The sequence below is a fragment of the Nomascus leucogenys genome, chromosome 10, assembly GCF_006542625.1.
Source record: "Nomascus leucogenys isolate Asia chromosome 10, Asia_NLE_v1, whole genome shotgun sequence".
NCBI lineage: Eukaryota > Metazoa > Chordata > Mammalia > Primates > Hylobatidae > Nomascus > Nomascus leucogenys.
Genome location: NC_044390.1, coordinates 8,924,690 through 8,944,755, shown reverse-complemented (window position 1 = coordinate 8,944,755; position 20,066 = coordinate 8,924,690). Strand labels below are relative to the sequence as shown.

Genomic DNA, 20,066 nt, shown 5'->3' with positions numbered 1-20,066 from the left:
GTTTTGTTTTGTTTTTTTTGGCAGAGTCTCGCTCTGTCCTGGAGGCTGGAGTAGTATGGTGCCGTGATCTTGGCTCGCTGCAACCTCTGCCTCCTGGGCTCAAGTGATCCTCCACAGCTCAGCCTCACTAGTAGCTGGGACTACAGGCATACACCACCATGCCCAGCAATTTTGTTTTATTTTTTGTAGAAATGGGGTTTTACCATGTTGCCCAGGCTGGTTGCAAACTCCCAGGTTCAAGCAATCTGCTCATCTCAGCCTCCCAAAGTGTTTGGATTATTATAGGCATGAGCCACCACGCCCGGCCTTTTCAGGTTTTTTTTTTTTTTTTTTTTTTTTGAGATGGAGTCTTGCTCTGTCACCCAGGCTGGAGTGCATTGGCTAACTGCAACCTCTGCCTCCCGGATTCAAGCGATTCTCCTGCCTCAGCTTCTGGAGTAGCTGTGATTATGGGCGTCCACCACCACGGCCGGCTAATTTTTGTATTTTTAGTAGAGATGGGGTTTCACCAACTTGGTCAGGCTGGTCTTGAACTCCTGACCTCGTGATCTACCTGCTTTGGTCTCCCAAAGTGCTGGGATTACAAATGTGAGCCCCTGCGCCTGGCCTCAAGCTTTTGAGTGAAGAATAAATTTAGTATGGGCCAGGCACAGGGGCTCACACCTGTAATCCCAGCACTTTGGGAGGCTGAGGCAGGAGAATCACCCGAGGTCAGGAGTTTGAGACCAGCCTGGTCAACATGGTGAAACCCCGTCTCTCCTAAAAATACAAAAATTAGCCGGACATGGTGATGTGTGCCTGCAGTCCCAGCTACTCAGGAGGCTGAGGCAGGAGGATTGCTTGAACCCAGGAGGTGGAGGTTGCAGTGAGCCGAGATCACACCACTGCACTCTAGCCTGGGCAACAGAGTGAAACTCTGTCTCAAAAAAAACAAATAAAAATAATAAATAAATATAGTGTATCTGAGGTCATATGAGCTTGGATCAATTCAAAAAGAAGATTAATAATAGAGAATACAGAGAAATAAGAGTGTCAGGTTTTCTCCTCCCTGCAATAATATATTTAGACCATTTAAAAGAGCTACTTTGTAGGAGGGAGAAGGGTGAGCATTTGAATATTATAACCTGGAAACTTAGGAGAACAAATTTAATAATAACAAATACTGTAGCTTTGGTAATTTGGAAGCTGCATAAGATAAGCTACATTAGTATGCATAGGTGTGATTTTTATCATGTACTCTGTTAAGTAATAATATGAGTACATAAATACCGTTTTATAATCTCAGGTCCCAAAATGTGATAGTTGGTTTTATGTGCTAAGCTTTGGGGATACAGGCATGAAAGACAATTTCTTTCTTTCTCTTTTATTTTTGAGACAGACACTCGCTCTTTTGCCCAGGCTGGAGTGCAGAGGCACAATCCTGGCCCACTGCAATCTCCACCTCCTGGGTTCAAGCGATTCTCCTGCCTCAGCGTTCAGAGTAGGTGGGATTACAGGTGTGCACCACCACGCTGGCTATTTTTTGTATTTTTAATAGAGACGGGGTTTCACCATATTGGCCAGGCTAGTCTCGAACTCCTGACCTCAAGTGATCCACCCGCCTCAGCCTCTCAAAGTGCTGGGATTACAGGCGTGAGCCACTGTGCCCAGCTGTGAAAGACAATCTAAGGCACCTGATATGGAGCCTGAAACACCTGCTTCCTCCTTACTCATAAGGAGGTTGTTGACAGTAATCATAATAGCTGCTTTGAAGGGACAGTGAGAACTTTGAGGATACAGATACTATTCACTGATATGTACAAGTAACAGATCATAAATTTGCCATAATGGCTATAGATGTGCAGACTCTCAACTTAAATGAATCTACTTTATGAATTTATATAAACAGATTGATTACTAAATATCATTTTAAAAGGATTACTGAGTTTTATATTATTTATAATTAAGGCATTAATAAGGAGGGGTACCTGTGTAACATTTCCATATGATGGTTGTTTCAAGGAAGTATAAGTTTTGAAAAATGTGACTGTTTCTACAGTTTCATATACTTTTAGTTGATTTTGCTGTGTATTTTCTCTTTTTAGTGGATTTATCTTCTGTGGCAGATAAATGAAGTAATTCACTGCTATAAAATGGAAGACATTGACATTGTGGTAGTGGCAGAAGTCACATTACGGTTAAGTGAAATATTGGAATCTTTAGGAAGCCCAGGAAGAAGATTTAAACAATCTCTAGGTAAAATGTTGGCTGAAAAATTGTATACATATATAAATACAAATATATAGGTATGATATCAAGTACAGGATAACTTCTACTAAAGGAAACTAGGCACTTCAATATTATGCTTCATTGAGGATTTATAATTAGAGATAGATAATAAGATAGTTTCATCAAGTGGATGTTAAGGTTTCATGCTCTCTGATTCAGTGAAGGACAAAACCCTTTTTGTCTTTTCATATTCCTTTTCTCTGTTCCTAATTACTGCCTACTCCTCTTTACTCCCTTCTCTTTCTTTCTGTTTTCCCTCTCCTTTTTTTTTTTTTTTTGAGACGGAATTTTGCTCTGTTGCCCAGGCTGGAGTGCAGTGGCACAATCTCAGCTCACTGCAACCTCCATCTCCCAGGTTCAAGTGATTCTCCTGCCTCAGCCTCCCGAGTAGCTGGGATTACAGGCGCTGGCCACCATGCCTGGCTAATTTTTGTATTTTTAGTAGAGACAGGGTTTCACCATGTTGACCACACTGCTTTCGAACTTCTGAGCTCAAGTGATCTGTCTGCCCTGGCCTCCCAAAGGGCTGCGATTACAGATGTGAGCCACTGGACCCAGCCACCTCTCCTCTCTTTTATCTTCCTTTGTTTTTCCTCCCCTTCCATTTCCCATAAGAGTGAATGCTTGAAGACTATGTTTTGACACTGTCATATTCTTGGCACCCACCACATCATCTGACACAGCTCAGGAGATCAAGTAAGTGTTGAATGGATCAGTGTCATTCTACTTTCTATCTCCTTTTTTATTTTCTTTCTTCTAATTCCTTCCTTTTAAAATTCTTTCTTCATTTATTGTTTCTCCTCCCCTTTCTCTTTTTCTTCTTATCCTTATCGTCTTCCTCTTTTTGCTTTCATTTCCTAGCCGCCCCCCGCCACCAGCCCCCATTCTTCCTGTCTCAACCCCTTTCTCTTCTCCATTCAGGAGATGTCTTCTCTCAAAGGATGGCCTTCTGCTCTGACCTCCTTGTTCTTTGTTCTGCCTCTGGTTGCAGCCCTGTACTATATTTCATGGGGTGGGGAATAATGTGGAGGAGTCCATGGAGGGTGTTTACTTTGCTGTTTCACCCCACTTACAGAGCATGTATGACATCTGGAGGACTTCGTAATAAAGTTACTGTTTACTTGGAGATTCACGAATCTGGCTCTGCCTGTCCTCCGCTGTTGAGTGTGGCCTTGCAGATGGAGTTTTAGAGCCATGGTTCTCAAATTTTGATTGTTGTCAACATCACCTGAAAGCTTGTTAAAAACACAAGGCCCAAGCTCTGTCCTACTTGAGCTAGCCTGGACCTTTTTAGTCTTTATTAGCTTCCCAGGTGAATTTGATACAGATCAAAGTTTGACAACCATCAGTTAAAAGTCTCTGGCCATTGAACACATTCATTGGCCTCAGGTTATATTTCTGAAATGTCCTGGCTTAAAATGCTTTTTTTCCTTTTTAAAACTTTTGTTATGCAGAACTTTAAATATCAAGTGGAGAGAAAAAATAAATCACCATGTATGCATCATCCAGCACCAATAATTATCAACATCTTTTCAATCTTATTTCATCTCTCCCTGCAACATTTCCCCCTCTCTGAGTATTTTAAAACAGACATGTAATTTTTCCAGCAAATACCACCCCACCATGTGTATGTGTGTGTATGATAAGGATTTTTAAAAACATAAAACCACAGTGCCATTATTATTATATCTTACAAAATGGGGAATAATTCCGATGTCCCTGATTGTATTAAAAAATATCTTTTAAAGTTGGTTTGTTCCAATCAGAATCCAAACAAGGCCCACACATTGTGTTTTCTTGACATGTCTCTTAAATTTCTCTAATCTCTAATGGTGTCTCTCCTTCATACTCCCCTTTCAAGACATTTATCTTTTGAAGAAACTGAGTCATCCTGTGGGATTTTCCACATTCTGGATTTGGCCATTTGCCTCCATGTGATGTTGATTAACTTGCTTCTCACCCGGTAGTTAGATCTGGATGCTTACTTAGATTCTGCTGATACTTTGTTAAGAAGAATTCTTGCCAATTGTCTTATTTTTCAGCAACAGTACTTCATAGGTAGTGCTATTTACTCCCTTGCGTTGAATCAGGAGGCACACAATGCCTAGTTATCCCACTGTTTGTGCTATAAAGATTTATCTGTGAGTTCAGGTCTAGGTTGGTTCCCCAGAAGCAGATTCTGAGACAATGATGTGAGTGAAGTAGTTTATTTGGGACCTTATCCAGGGAAGCACGGTGGAGAAGTGAGACAGTGGAGGAAAGGAAGCCCCATGTAATGCATGGTAAGTTAATAAGAAGGCTGCTGTTGTGAGTTCAGGGTCTGTTCCCATGAGGGACCTTTAGGATCCCATACAGAACAATTACAATGAAGTTGTATTTCTACGGCTTTTATCTGTCATTGGTGAAGGGCTGCTAGGAGAATGGGGGTAAGAAGCCAGGAGGGACTCCTAACTTCTCTCATTCCTTTTGCATTTATTATACTGAAGTCTTCAATGAAGAACTTACCTCATCACCTGTTTGGCTAGTCTGGTTATTTTTGAGTGTGTAATGGACATTATTATTGCTAAGTATTTTGTAGAAATAATTGAGGCTTTGGATGATGTTTTCTTTTTCTAGGGAAGATTTATGCTTGCTTTTACTAGATGCATGAAAGGCACTAATACTCTAGGATCCCATTATTCCAGTTTGAGGGATTAAGATATTTTGAAGCTGAAATGCTTTCTCCTTGAAGTTCTATTTTCAGTTCACCCTAACTTCTAGGATGCAGTCTCTTTTGCTTCTCATCCTTGGTGGGCCCTGGATCCCAATCCCTGTTGCTTTTCTCTCAAGGCTATCAGAGGTAGCAGTTTCTCAGCTTCTCTCTCCAGAATTGATATAAACCCCAGTGGGAAAAGTAGCTCTAATGTGTTCTATACTCTCTGGCCTCCCTTTCCAATATTCAGATGTGACTCTGTGATACTATGATATATGATATATATGCAGCTGACCCTTGAACAATATGAGGGTTAGGGGCACCCATCCTAAATTCATGTTTTGGCTTCTCCAAAACTTAACTCTAACAGTCTGCTGTTGACTGGAAACCTTCCCAATAACATAAACCATCAATGAACACATATATTTTGTATGTTTATATATTTGTATATATTATATATATAATAATTGTTGATTATTATATATTAATTATAAATATAATATATATTATAATTATATTATATAATTATATATAATAATTATATATTATAATTATATTATATAATTATATATAATAATTATATATTATATATAATATATATTATATATATATAATAATTATTTCTGAAAAGCCAGGACATTTCAGAAATATAACCTGAGGCCAATGAATGTGTTCAATGGCCAGAGACTTTTAACTGATGGTTGTCAAACTTTGATCTGTATCAAATTCACCTGGGAAGCTAATAAAGACTAAACAGGTCCAGGCTAGCTCAAGTAGGACAGAGCTTGGGCCTTGTGTTTTTAACAATATAATATATTTGTATATATTATATATATATAATAATTGTTGTCCACAGTTCCTGGCTCATGACTCCCATAGTTCTTATTTCCTAAATGACTGAAACAATAAGCATACCTTTTGTTAAAGAGTGGCTTTTTGTCCTTGGTTCCTGAAGTAGCTTCAGAACAGCTTTGGAGCAATAAAAGTGAAAGAGAGTCTTTTGTTATAATGTTGGGGCACTTTAGGCCCCAGAAGCAGACCTCAGAAAACAGAATCTCTCTCTTTCTCTCTCTCTCTGACTTTCTACTTTCCTCCTTTCACCTGCTCCTTTTCCTCTCCAAGGATGGCCATAGAAACTGAAAATATACTCTAATCTTCTCCTGCCTCTCTGTCTTCGAGCTGATCACAAAGAAATTCTTTGACCTACCTTGTCTGATTGTAGGACATAAGACTTATTTCAGAAGGGGTCCTGCCCCATACCCAGGAGGAAGGAATGTGGCACAGAGAGGCCAAGAAGAATCTGAACAGACAGGCCTTGCTGGGTATCTTAGTCCATTTTGTGTTACTTATAACAGAATACCTGAAACTGAGTAATTTATAAAGAAAAGGACCTTATTTCTTAGAGTTGTGGAGGCTGAGAAGTGCAAAGTCTAGGGGCTGCATCTGGTGAGGGCTTTCTTACGGAGACTTTCTGCAGTGCCTGAGGTGGCACAGAGCATCAATGATAGGGGGCTGAGGAAGCTACCTCAGGTATCTCTTCCTTTTCTTTTTTTTTTTTTCCTTTGAGACGGAGTCTCGCTCTTTCACCCAGGCTGGAGTGCAGTGGCATGATCTTGGCTCACTGCAGCCTCTGCCTCCTGGGTTCAAGTGATTCTCTCGCCTCAGCCTCCCGAGTAGCTGGGATTACAGGCACGAGCCACCACACCCAGCTATTTTTTTTTGTATTTTTAGTAGAGACAGGGTTTCACCATGTTGGCCAGGCTGGTCTTGAACTCCTGACCTCAGGTGATCCACCTGCCTCGGCCTCCCAAAGTGCTGAGATTACAGGTATGAGCCACTGCACCCAACCTCTTTCTCTTCTTATAAAGTCACCAGTCCAGTCAGGGGGTGGGGAGCTAGGGGATGGATAGCATTAGGAGAACTACCTAATACAGATAATGGATTGATGGGTGCAGCAAACCACCATGGCACGTGTATACCTATGTAACAAACCTGCACGTTCTGCACATGTACCCCAGAACTTAAAGTATAATAAATAAAAAAGGATACAAAACTGAATTGACATAAAACAGGGCCAGTAAGTAAAATATGAGTGAGTGTAAGATATTTTTTTAAAAAACAATATATTTCCAAAAAAAAAAAAATAAAGTCACCAGTCCCACTCCCATGATAACTCACCAATCCATTAACCTGTTAATCCATTAGTCTATGAATGAGTTAACCTATTCATGTGAGGAGAGCCTCCGTGACCCAGTCATGTCTTATGGGATCCATCTCTCAATACTGCCACATTGAGGATTAAATTTCAACGTGAGTTTGGAGGAGACAAATATTCAAATCATAGCAATGGGTTTCTAAAGGGTATTAGATCATACCCTTTTGGTCCAGTCACATTCCTGCACAGCTGTACAGCCATCCATCCATCAATTATGCATATCTAATGAAGTCTCCATAAAAGGTCCATGAGGACATGGTACAGAGAACTTCTGGATAGCTGAGCACTTGGAGGTTCCTGAAGGGTGGTGGTCCTGGGAGGGCATGGAAGCGCCATGCCCCTTCCTTTATGCCTTATGCTATATATCTCTTTATCTGTATCCTTTGTAATAGCCTTTATGATAAAATGATAAACATAACTGTTTTCCTGAATTCTGTAAGCCACTGTTGCAAATTAATCAGACCCAGGGAGGGGGGTCACGGGAACCTTAGTTTGTAGCCAGCTGGTCAGAAGCACAGGTAAAACAAGCTGGAGCTTATGGTCAGCATTGGAAGCAGGGAGCAGTGTGGGGAAAACAGCAGTCTTATGGGACTGAGTCCTCAATCTATGTGATCTGATAGTGTTGGAAGTGAACAGGGTTGGAGAATGCCCAGCTGGTGTCCACTGCAGAATTGATTTCATGTTTGGTATGTGGGGACCCCCCCACTCCACACTTCGTCACAGAAATCTGTGTTGATTGTTGTGGCATGAGAGCAGGGAAAAATTGTTTTTTTCTCCACACTTCCTTCCCAAGATCCTGGCCATGTATTTATTTATTTATTTTTTTCTACCATCTTCTTAGCTTGTAGATTGAAAAAGATATAGTTTCCAGTTTTTCTTCAGCCAAGAGAATTTTTCTACATTACCCATTACTGATTACTTTTTAAAAATGTCTATTTCTGGCCGGGCGCAGTGGCTCATGCCTGTAATCCCAGCACTTTGGTAGGCCAAGCCAGGTGGATCACATGAGGTCAGGAGTTCAAGACCAGCATGGCCAACATGGTGGAACCCTGCCTCTACTAAAAATACCAAAATTAGCCGAGCGTGGTGGCATGTGCCTGTAGTCCCAGCTGCTCGGGAGGCTGAGGCAGGAGAATCACCTGAACCTGGGAGGCAGAGGTTACAGTGAGCCAAGATTGTGCCACTGCCCTCTAGCCTGGTCAACAGAGTGAGACTCCATCTCAAAAAAAAAAAAAGTCTATTTCTTACTTAATGTTATTGTTTTATTTACTAGTTACTGTGGGGGAGATTATTGTTTTATATCATTAGAAATGGGCTAAATAAAATTTAAGTTATTGATTCTTTGTTAAAATGTTTCATTTCTGAAGAGCTAATCAATATTGGAGCATAATCCATTTATAAATTTGAAAACTTCTATATTTATGTAATGAGGGGTTGTCCCCATTTAGATATATAAATTCTTATAACTATTAAGAATGTTATTCTTAACACCTTGTTGCCACATAAAACATAAAGTACAGGTCTTCTCTGGTATTTGTCCAGATTGATAGGGTTTCTATGCTATTTTCTGAAAGCTTTTATATTTATTTATTTATTTTTTGAAATGAAGTCTCGCTCTGTCGCCCAGGCTGGAGTGCAGTGGCATGATCTTCGCTCACTGCAACCTCTGCCTCCCGGGTTCAAGCAATTCTCTTCCTCAGCACCCCCAGTAGCTGGGATTACAGGCACACGCCACCATGCCTGGCTAATTTTTGTATTTTTAATAGAGGTGGGGTTTCATCATGTTGGCCAGGCTGGTCTCGAACTCCTGACCTCAGGTGATCTACTTGCCTCGGCCTCCCAAAGTGCTGGGATTACAGGTGTAAGCCACCGCACCTGGCCTCTGAAAGATTTTAAATGGACCTTATAGAATATAGAGAAAAGATGATATTGACTTGTTGAGAAATATTTGATTTGGTTTGTTACAAGATTTTTTTGAATTACCTTACAGAAGAAAAAATTTAATTACATGGAAGAAATAATTTGGTGCTTAGTCAAATTCCAGTGTTGAATCATTTCTGAGATTATCGGTAATTAAAAAGTAATTAATTTAGCATAAAGTTTTTATGATTATGATTCACTGCTATATTTCCATTTTTCTCTTTCCTCCTTTTTATTCCTCTGGTCCTTCCTTCTTCTTTCGTTTCCTCCTCTTTCTTGCCCTGTCCTCTTCCTCTTCCTACTTTCCCTTTTTTTTCATCTCCTCTTCTCCCTTCCCCTCCATCCTTCATTCCCTTCCTCCTTCCTTTCTTTTCCAGATATACCTTTAAGAGAAGGGACTAACAAATTTCCTGGAGCTCCAAAAGGGATCACAGAAATTCTTCCAATATTACAGGTATTACTACATATTTAGAAAATTTAGGTGAAACATGAATTTTTATTTTCAAATAATATTAAACTTGTAAATGCATAATGGTTAATTGTAGAAATAATTTTGAATATTTAAAATTTGAGGATTATATGGCTTTACATATTGAGAACTATAGGGACATTTTTCTACCTTTTATGAAGAATATTGTAATGAAGCCCCATTATAATTTACCATTTCCTCATATGCTAGCTTAAGAAACAAAATATTCCTAGTATAGATAAAACTCACCTCCTCTGCTAACCTCTCTTGATCACCTTGCCTTTCCCCTACCTAGGAGTAACTCCTATCCTAAATAATAATGTCTTCAAGATATTTGTATAAAAGATATTTATATAATGCATAGATATAAATGACTTTACTTGTTTTTTAATAACATGCCAGCCCCCCTCACATTTATATTTGGGAGCCCTCTGAAATATAACAACAAGTGCTAATTTTAAAAGTGTTATTTTATCTATTCTCTTCCATACTTGGTATAATAGATAAAGTCCTAAGAAATGGTACCAATCAAATGCCATCATGAATGTACAGGAGGACTGTGGGGTCGTTCTGAATTTACTTTCTCAAATGCATTTTCCTCTTCTAATGCTAAGTTTCAGGGGATGCAAACTGAGTACTTTATGCTGCCTTGTGTCTTCTGAAGAGAGCTAGATTTGAGAAATCTTAAATTGAGAACAGAGACTGACATGCCTAAGAGATTGAGGTGGCATAATAGCTGTCTGCCAATGTTTTTCCCAGGGATCACTTACAGTGTCTGCTAAATAGCAGCTTCCTATTTCTCACTCCAGACATATGCAATCACAACTTCAGGTGTGAGATTCTTAAAAGTTCCTCTGGTAGATTTTTTTTTTTTTTTTTTTTGAGTTGGAGTCTTGCTCTGTTGCCCAGGCTGGAGTGCAGTGGCGTGATCTTGGCTCACCGCAACCTCTGCCTCCCAGGTTCAAGCCAGTCTCCTGCCTCAGCCTCCTGAGTAGCTGAGACTACAGGCATGTGCCACCACACCCGGCTAATTTTTTGTATCTTTAGTGGAGGTGGGGTTTCACTGTGTTAGCCAGGATGGTCTCGATATCCTGACCTCGTGATCCGCCCACTTCGGCCTCCCAAAGTGCTGGGATTACAGGTGTGAGCTACTAAACCCAGCCTCTCCGGTAGATTTTTAAGGACATTAGAGTTTGAGAATCACTAGCTTATGGGCTAGCACTTATTCTCTGAGGCAGAGTAGGGCAGACATAGAAATCCTACTCATAGGTGCAAAGTGCTAGATTTTGCCTTGAGAGAGAAATTTTCTGGCAATTAAAACCACTATATGAAATGGATTTCTTTTAAGGTGGCAATTTTCCCACAACAAAGAAACAAGAGACCATTTATGAACTGTTATTTATTTAAATAAGAAAAATGTACCCTCTCTTAAAGATGATTTATTAACATCTGCTGGGAAATCATCAAAATAAATACAGAGAAGTCTGTGATGACAACAGTGTGAATTTTACCCCCTAAAGTTATGCAATACACAATCTGCTCAGCTGTACTGGGCATATGGTAGACATACTTTCTTTGGCATGGTCGAAGAGCACAGCATTTGGTGTGGAAACCTGTAGTTATGTTCGGACTCTGATATTGACTATTTGTGTGATGCTGAGTGAATTATTTTGTCTTTTTCAGTATAAGTGTCCTCATCTGGAAAATTATAATAGTACCTATTCCACTGAGTTGTTATATAGTTTAAATGAGATATTGTAATGTGGAAACTAGTACCTGGCACATGATAGCTGCTGTTTTTTCTCTTATATCTTATGTAAAGCACTGAATCTCAACTTAGGGTTTTTAGACTCACTGAGAGGGGAATGGAGTTGGGGGGAAAATGACAGTTTATTGTAAGGAGAATCCACAATTCATATGTTCACCCAGCAGAGTCTGTAGGTGGGATAAATTATATAACTTGCGTATATACATGCTACTATTTAAAAAATGTATGAGACACTATTGTGATTAAATGAAAGAAAACTTATTTCAAAGTTTTACTGAACACAGAGCATTTCTTTCTTCAACAAATGGGTTATAAAATTATAACTAATTTGTATCCACCTTATACTGGGCTATGGCAACTAAAAGATTATTAGTAAACCATTTAGCCCTATACCTGGGACATGTTTTAGTTAAATGTTGACTGTGATGAGGATGATGAAGATCATAAAGATGATGATGGTGGTGGTAGTGATGGTGATGATGATGATGATAGAATGTGAGTGTATGGGGTCTTTGAAATTTTTTGATGTTAAAAAGATATCCTGGCTGGGCACAGTGGTTCACACCTGTAATCCCAGCACTTTGGGAGGCTGAGGTGGGCAGATCACTTAATATCAGAAGTTTGAGACCAGCCTGGCCAACATGGCGAAACCCTGTCTTTACTGAAAATACAAAAATTAGCCAGGCGTTTTGGTGCTTGCCTGTGGTCCCAGCTACTTGGGAGGCTGAGGTGTGAGAATTGCTTGAACCTGGGAGGTGGAGGTTGCAGTGAGCCGAGATCGCACCACTGCACTCCAGCCTGGACAACAAAGTGAGACTCTGTCTCAAAAAATAAAAAAATTAAAAAAAGGGATATCTTTAGAGACTTCTGTTTCTAGCAAAATGGCAAGATGACCTGAACATTCTCCTGGGAGAAAACACTTAGAGATTTTGGACAGATTTGAACAAATATCCTCAAGCATGTTGCAGAGCTCATGAGAAAGTTAGGTAAATCCCAGGGGCCAAAATAGAAAAGGGAACTGAAAACTAGCATGGTAAGTTTATGAGTAGATGCTGCAGTAGGTTGATGGGCCTATTTATTATACAAAGATACTTAGATTTTTAACCACCATCCAGGGACAAGAGATGAGACTTGGGCACATGAAAGATGGGGGTTGGAAAGGAGACTCGTATGTAAAGTTAGAACCTACAAAAGATTATATCCTAGGAAAAGGTAGACTAGAAAAAAAACTCTGGCCTGGGTGTGGTGGCTCACGCCTTTTATCCTAGCCCTTTGGGGAGTCCGAGGTGGGTGGATCGCTTGAGCCCAGAAGATTGAGACCAGCCTGGGCAATATGGTGAAACCATGACTCTGCAAAAAAAAAAATACAAAAATTAGCTGGGTGTGATGGCACGTGCCTGTAGTCCCAGCTACTTGGGAGGCTGAGGTGGGAGGATCACCTGAGCCTGGGAAATCAAGGCTGCAGTGAGGCAAGATCGTGCCACTGTACTCCATTCTAGGCTGGAGTGAGACCCTGTTGCATAACATAACAAAACAAAACAAGACAAAAAACCCTCCCCAAACCCAAAAAAACCTGCCTCTGCCTATGTATATAAGGAGATACCTCAACTTGGGTAGTGAGAAGAGGAGTGGGTAGGAGAAAATTCCTGCTCCTAATGATTTATAACCTTGGGGCCTGCCCTCAAGTAGGTTTTTAATTTGAATTTACACTACTTGGGTTACTTAAGAACCTTCCTGAGCCTGCAATTCTTGAATGGGTGTGTGTGTGTGTGTGTGTGTGCGTGTGTGTGTCTGTATGTATATATAGTGTAAAATTGTTTATATTCTAGGAATGCCAGGATGATTTAACACTAGAAATATATAATGCAATACATTGCATTAGCTGATGAAAGGAAAACATGTGACTACTTCACTTAGACAAAGAGATGCAAAAAAAGCATTTGATAATATTCAACAACCATCCTCTTTAAAAACAACCATCCTTTAAAAAAATAACTCTTAGTAGTTAGGAATATACAAGAACCTCTGTATCTAATACAGGGTGTCATCCAAAGACCTTGAGTAAATGCTATACCTATGGTAAAAGATTAAAAGCAGCCCTTTAATAGTGGTGTAACCACATGAAGATAAAGATATCTGTCATTCTTCTGTTCAGCATGTCCTGGAAGTCTTAGACAGATGGGTAAAAAAAGAAAGCAGAGAAAAGGTGTAAGATCTGTAAAGAAAGTATGAACTTTGGGCTGGGCGTGGTGGCTCATACCTGTAATCCCAGCACTTTTGGAGGCCGAGGCGGGTGGATCACCTGAGGTCAGGAGTTCGAGACAAGCCTGACCAACATGGAGAAAGCCCGTGTCTACTAAAAATACAAAATTAGCTGGGCATGGTGGCACATGCCTGTTATTCCAGCTGCTTGGAAGGCTGAGGCAGGAGAATTGCTTGAACCTGGGAGGCGGAGGTTGCAGTGAGCTGAGATCACGCCATTGCACTCCAGCCTGGGCAACAAGAGCGAAACTACATCTCAAAAAAAAAAAAAAAAAAAAAGAATAAAAGAAAGTATCAACTTTGTGTCTATTCACAGACAAGTACAATACATTGCAGCATATTTAGTAATAGTAATCTTTTTTTTGTCGTTTTTTGAAACAGGGTCTCACTCTGTCACCCAGGCTGGAGTGCAGTGGCATGATCAGGGTTCACTGCAGCCTCTGCCTCCTGGGTTCAAGTGATTCTCATGCCTCAGTCTCCCAAGTAGCTGGGACTACAGGTCCACACCATCATGCCCAGCTAATTTTTGTATTTTTTGGTAGGGACACAGTTTCACAGTTTTGGCCAGGCTGGTCTTGAACTCCTGACCTCAGGTGATCCTCCTGCCTTGGCCTCCCCAAGTGCTGGGGTTACAGGCGTGAGCCACCACGCCTGGCCTTAGTAATAGTAATCTAAATGTCAGTTTGCAGAAGAGTGGATAAATTGTGACATATTCCTCCAAGTAACACCATTTCATTGTAGCTGTGAGGATGAATGAACTGGAGTAGGCTTGTGCTAGAGTAAACTTGGCATCATTGCCATTCCCTTCTATAGTTACCTTCGCATTATAGGGGGGAAACCTGGAACTATATTTCCAGCGTCTCATTTCTATACAGTTTTAAATTAGTCTTCCAATGAGAGGCATTTGCATGAATTTGTAATTCAGAAGAGAAGAGATAGTTCTTAATCCATAGTGGCGAATAGATGATATGAGTTTACCAGGCATGCTGAGCACACTCTTGCAATTCACCTGCTTCAGTGTAGTAGGTGCTTGAGGTTGTTGTCAGCTGCCTCCTAGATTCTTAGGTTCACAGAGGCTTCTGAGCAAACTCTTGAGAGTTGCATGAAGCAAAATTGTCACTGGCAGCTTTCCTGATCTTGGCTCTTTCATGCCTTGCAATGGTGATGAACACCTCTAATTCTGTGTATTAAGTTTTCTTTTGCTTGAAATATGTAGAGTAGTTTTGTGTTCATAACCAATCCCTGACTGACCCATTGAGTTACATATACCAGCAGGAATAAATTTCAACAACATATGGTTGAGTTTTAAAAGGAGCCTACAGAGTTTTATAAAAGAGAATTAAAAATATGCAAAGTGATATTGCATATGGTTAAGGATACATACACATGTAGTAAAAGTTTAAAAACATGCACAAAATAGTAAAACCAAATTCAAGGACAGTGGCTACCTCTGGGGCAGAGAAGAGGAGTGGCACTGTGGACAGTTAACTATATATATATAGTTATATAGTTGTATATATATATATAGTTATATATATATATATATAAAAAACATGCATATATCTGTATGCTTTATTTCCTTAAAAAATCTGGAAAAATACGGAAAATTTGAAAGTTTGGGCAAAGCTGGTTGTTCTTTATATTATTCTCTATATTTGTCTCTCTGTGAGAATGATTACATTAAAAAGTGTTTAGTTTTTGAAAATCATTATGTAGACTAATATAGACTGTTGGGTTGATGGACTCTAAATTTCTAGTCTGAGATTCTGAAATTGTTTTAAAAAATGCTTTTCAGGCCAGGCGCGGTAGCTCATGCTTGTAATCCCAGCACTTTGGGAGGCTGAGGTGGGCGGATCATGAGGTCAGGAGATCGAGACCACAGTGAAACCCCGTCTCTACTAAAAATACAAAAAATTAGCCGGGCGTGGTGGCGGGCGCCTGTAGTCCCAGCTACTCGGAGAGGCTGAGGCAGGAGAATGACGTGAACCCAGGAGGTGGAGCTTGCAGTGAGCCGAGATTGCGCCACTGCACTCCAGCCTGGGCGACAGAGCGAGACTCCATCTCAAAAAACAAAAAACAAAACAAAACAAAAAACAACAACAAAAAATGCTTTTCAAATTAGGTATATGAAAGTGACAAACTATGTGAACTCTTTTAAAAATTTACCAGTACATTTGGTACAATCAGAATTATGCAAACCATAAATGGAAGTTATATATATTAATGAATGTTTGTGAAAGGTTTAATTTGTATTTGGAAAAATGGTGAAGTTTATTTATTATTGTCACCCATATTGATAGCACTCCACATTTAGTCACAGGAAATACATTTAGTTAGAAACATAACACTGTTAATGTTAGATAGACTGTTTAAATTTCTGTTATATGGTTTTGAATTATTGTCAAAAATTGGAAATGTTGCATTTGATTTTCCGTTAAGTTTTATTTTTCTTTTTTGTTTATAAAATTATTTTAGAAAAATCCTGTGGAACAGTTACTTTTTGCTTATAAACTTCTTGACAGAGCAATCGGTGGAATAAATTTGAATTGCATGTTAACCTCTTTGCCAAATGGATCATCAGTGATTGACCACTGCTATGCCAAGGTAAGAATGGAAAAGTCTTAAATTAGATTGAAGTTTTACTTAACTGGGAAGAAGACTGGCCTTGAAAGTAGGTAAGTAAAGCATGACTTGTGGTGGCTTACCTCTCATAGGCCAGAAATATATTTCCCTCTTCTCAGAAGAGCTCTAGGAGAGTGAGGAGTCTTTGAATTTGTTAATGAAGAGGACACTGATGAATTCTAAGGGCATATTTATTAGTGTTTAAGCTAACTGCAAAGGGCTGAGAAGTGAGCAGAATGTAATGGTTACAAATATGATGATAACTTGAGTGATAATAGTATACAGCTATTTTTGTGTGTTTTGATAACCATATTTCTTTTTATTTCAACTCTTTTGGACCAAAGCATACCCACCATATAGATGGAGATACTTACAAACCACTTGCCTCAAATAGTTTCATGATGGATTTGCATCTTGAACTAATTCAAGCTCAGCATCGAATAGCTGTTGTGCTTCTGGACAAATTGCAAGGTAGTAGTCATTAAAGCAAGTAACCATTCTGAATCAATTTTAAGCCAGATTCCAGTATAGAGTCAATTTAATTTGAAAACTGTGTTCTTGTTGACTGAAGTTTTCAGATAAATTTCATTTTTTTCTACTTCCCTAATTAATATCGATAAAAACATAATTAAATCTATCCTTATTGCTTTACACTTTGCATATTGAATCAGTTGGTAAACTTCTTAAAAAGTTAATTATGTTTATTTGTGTTATAGTAAATTATTTTTGGTTAATTCAACCAAGCAAACATTTATTGAGTACCTACTAAAATCCAGTCATCGTATTAGGCTAGGTGCAAATAAGACAGTCTCTACTTTTGAGCTTCTAGATAAGTAAGCCAACCATATCAGTTGAGGTTGATACATTTTGTAATAGGGGTGGGCTCAGAGTATTATGGGCACACAGAAATATCTGTATCAAATAAGAAAGTCAGGGACGAGTTCCTGGAAGGGGCATGTAAAGCATTCAAATCATATTGTATATAGAGCTAAATAGATTTATTCAAATGCTGGTTAATTTAAGAGTGAGCAGTGTAGACACACTGCTGATTAGTGCAGGAAGATGAAAAAAATATTTATACTGATAATTCTAGCCAATGCAAGAAGATAAGAAAAATAAAGATATAAGGATTGGAAAAGAAGAAACAAAACTGTTCTTTCCAGATTATATGATTGTCTACCTAGAAAATGCAAAAGAATCTATCAGTATATACAAAAATAATAATATATAATATATAATATATAATATGTAATATATAATATGTAATTATATTTTTATACAACAGCAACAAGCAGTTAGCAAATATAATAAAAAGACATCATTTTTATATCAAAAAAACCTGTAAGGTACCAAGGGATTCAATCTAACCAAAGAGCTACAAGTATGCAAAAAATTGTAAGACTTTGCTGAAAAATGTTAAAGAACTATATAAATGAAGGTAGATTGTGTTTATTGATAAGAAGACCAAATAATCAGAAAGATTATTCTGATTTCAGTTTTATTCAAATAGATCTATAGACTCAATGTAATTTCAGTAAAAATTCCAGTAGGATTTTTTTGGGTAGACCTTTACAATCTTTTTAAAAAATGTAGGTAGAAGACATAAATAGCTAAGACATTCCTGAAGGAAAAAAAAAAATCAGGTGAGTGTAGGGGATCTCGCTCTAACATAAGTCAAGATTTATTTCAAAGTGCTAGAATACCTCATATTCATTGGATAAATGGACATCCATACGGATAAAACCAAATTACATTTCTTACCTTCCCATACACAAAAATATCTTCCAGATGCACCAAAGAGTTAAATGTAAAAAAAAAATCTTAAAAACTTTTAGAAGAAGATATGGTAGAATATATTTCTAAGCTTGAAGTAGGGAAGATCTTCTTAAACAAGATTCAAAAAGTGCTGATCCTAAAAGAAAAAAATGAATACATTTGGCTGCATTAATATAAATAAATTCTCATCATTAAAAGAATTTTAAAGATAAGGAAAGCAAAAAAAAAAAAAAACCAACAAAACCCCAAAACCACACCACACCTAGGAGAAATATTTGCAATTTATATTTCTTTTCTTTTTTTTTCCAAATTAAACGCTTTTATTTTTCCCTTCCAAGTCCCCTATACATTTTTCACAATTGTATTAGTTTGCCATTATTGCTGTAACAAATTACTACAAACTTGAGTGCATTAAAACAACACAAATATGTTATCTTACAGTTCTGGAGGTCAGAAACCTGAACTGCATCTCATTGAGCCAAAATCAAGGTGTCACATGCACATGTATGTTCATTGCAGCACTATTCACAATAGCAAAGACATGGAATTAACCTAAATTCCCATCAATAGTAAACTGGATAAAGAAAACATGGTAAATACACACTATAGAATACTATGCAGCCATAAAAAGGAACAAGATCATGTCCTTTGCAGGAACATGGATGGAGCTGGAGGCTGTTATCCTGAGCAAACTAATGCAGGGATAGAAAACCAAATACTGCATGTTGTCACTTATAAGTGAGAGCTAAATGATAAGAACACATGGACACATAGAGGGGAACAATAGACACTGGGGCCTTTCTGAGGCTGGAGGGTGGGATGAGGGAGAAGTTCTGGAAAAATAACTAATGGTACTAGGCTTAATACCTGGGTAACAAAATAATCTGTATAACAAACTCCCATGACATGAGTTTACCTATGCAACAAACCTACACATGTACCCCTGAACTTAAAGCGAAAGTTAAATAATAATAAAATCAAGGTGTCAACTGAGCTGTATTCCTTTCTGGAGGCTCTGGGGGAGAACCTGTTTCCTTGTCTCTTCCAGCTTCTAGAGGCTACCTGCATTCTTTGGCTCATGACCACCTTCTATCTTCAAAGGCAACGATGACCAATTGAATCTTCCTTCTCATGCCATCTCTTTGTCTAGTGACAGTTTACTAATGATTAGCATGAACTACGTACAGAAATTCCAAAACATCAATAATAAGACAAATAATAAGACAATAAGCAAAAGAACAAGGAGAACTTCATAGAAAAGGAAGCAGTTATGGCCAATATAATTATTTTGTAAAGTTAAACATTAATCTAAATTATGACCCAGCAATGTCACTCATAAGTACATACCCTGTAAAATTTCTTGAACATGTACACCAACTACAGATGGAAGGATGCTTGTAGAAGCAGTGTTCATAATAGCAAAAAACTGGAAACAACCCAAGTGTCCATTAATAGAGAATTGATAAAGAAACTGTGATATATTCACTTAAGGGAGTATCACATGGCAATGAAAATGACCAACGTGGATGAATTCTAGAAACAATTTTTGTTTTAAAACAGGAAGTTTTAAAAGACTACATTCAGTGTGATGGGAGGATGGGGTCAGAAAAAAATAAAATGAAAGACTACATTCAGTAGGATATTTTAAATCAAGCTCAAAAATGAAACCATGGGATTCTTAAGGCTTATTATATACAACAAGTAACATAATAATTGATAAAACTGTATATTAAAAAGTGACCTGCATATACGTAAATTTATCATATAAGGAAAACTATAGTTATCGGATATGCAGGTAGTCCATAAAGTCTGGAAACATAAACATATGTCCTTTGAAGACATTATGTATAACTCATCTGCATTTCCAGATTTTATTGACACTCTCTATCTATAAAATTAAAAAGAATGACCTTGAGTTTAGGACAGTGGTTCCTTTGTGGAAGTGGCAGGGAGATGGCGTAGGAAGGAAAAGCATATAGGTAGATGTAAGTTACTGCTAATGTTCCAGTTCTGGTGCTGGGTGGTGGTTAACATGTGTTCATTATATTAATGTGATTTAAAACATACATACATG

At 38.4% G+C, this 20,066-nt stretch overlaps 1 protein-coding gene across 1 annotated transcript in view; it reads left to right on the top strand.

Moving 5' to 3' along the window:
• The window catches only part of CFAP54 (cilia and flagella associated protein 54), a 382,051-nt gene that overhangs the window by 49,263 nt on the left and 312,722 nt on the right, over positions 1-20,066 (top strand). The window contains exons 14-17 of the mRNA XM_030819793.1: positions 2,085-2,235; positions 9,473-9,549; positions 16,070-16,198; positions 16,561-16,687. Coding sequence (XP_030675653.1) covers positions 2,085-2,235; positions 9,473-9,549; positions 16,070-16,198; positions 16,561-16,687 — 484 coding nt within the window. The remainder of the gene's footprint in view (positions 1-2,084; positions 2,236-9,472; positions 9,550-16,069; positions 16,199-16,560; positions 16,688-20,066) is intronic.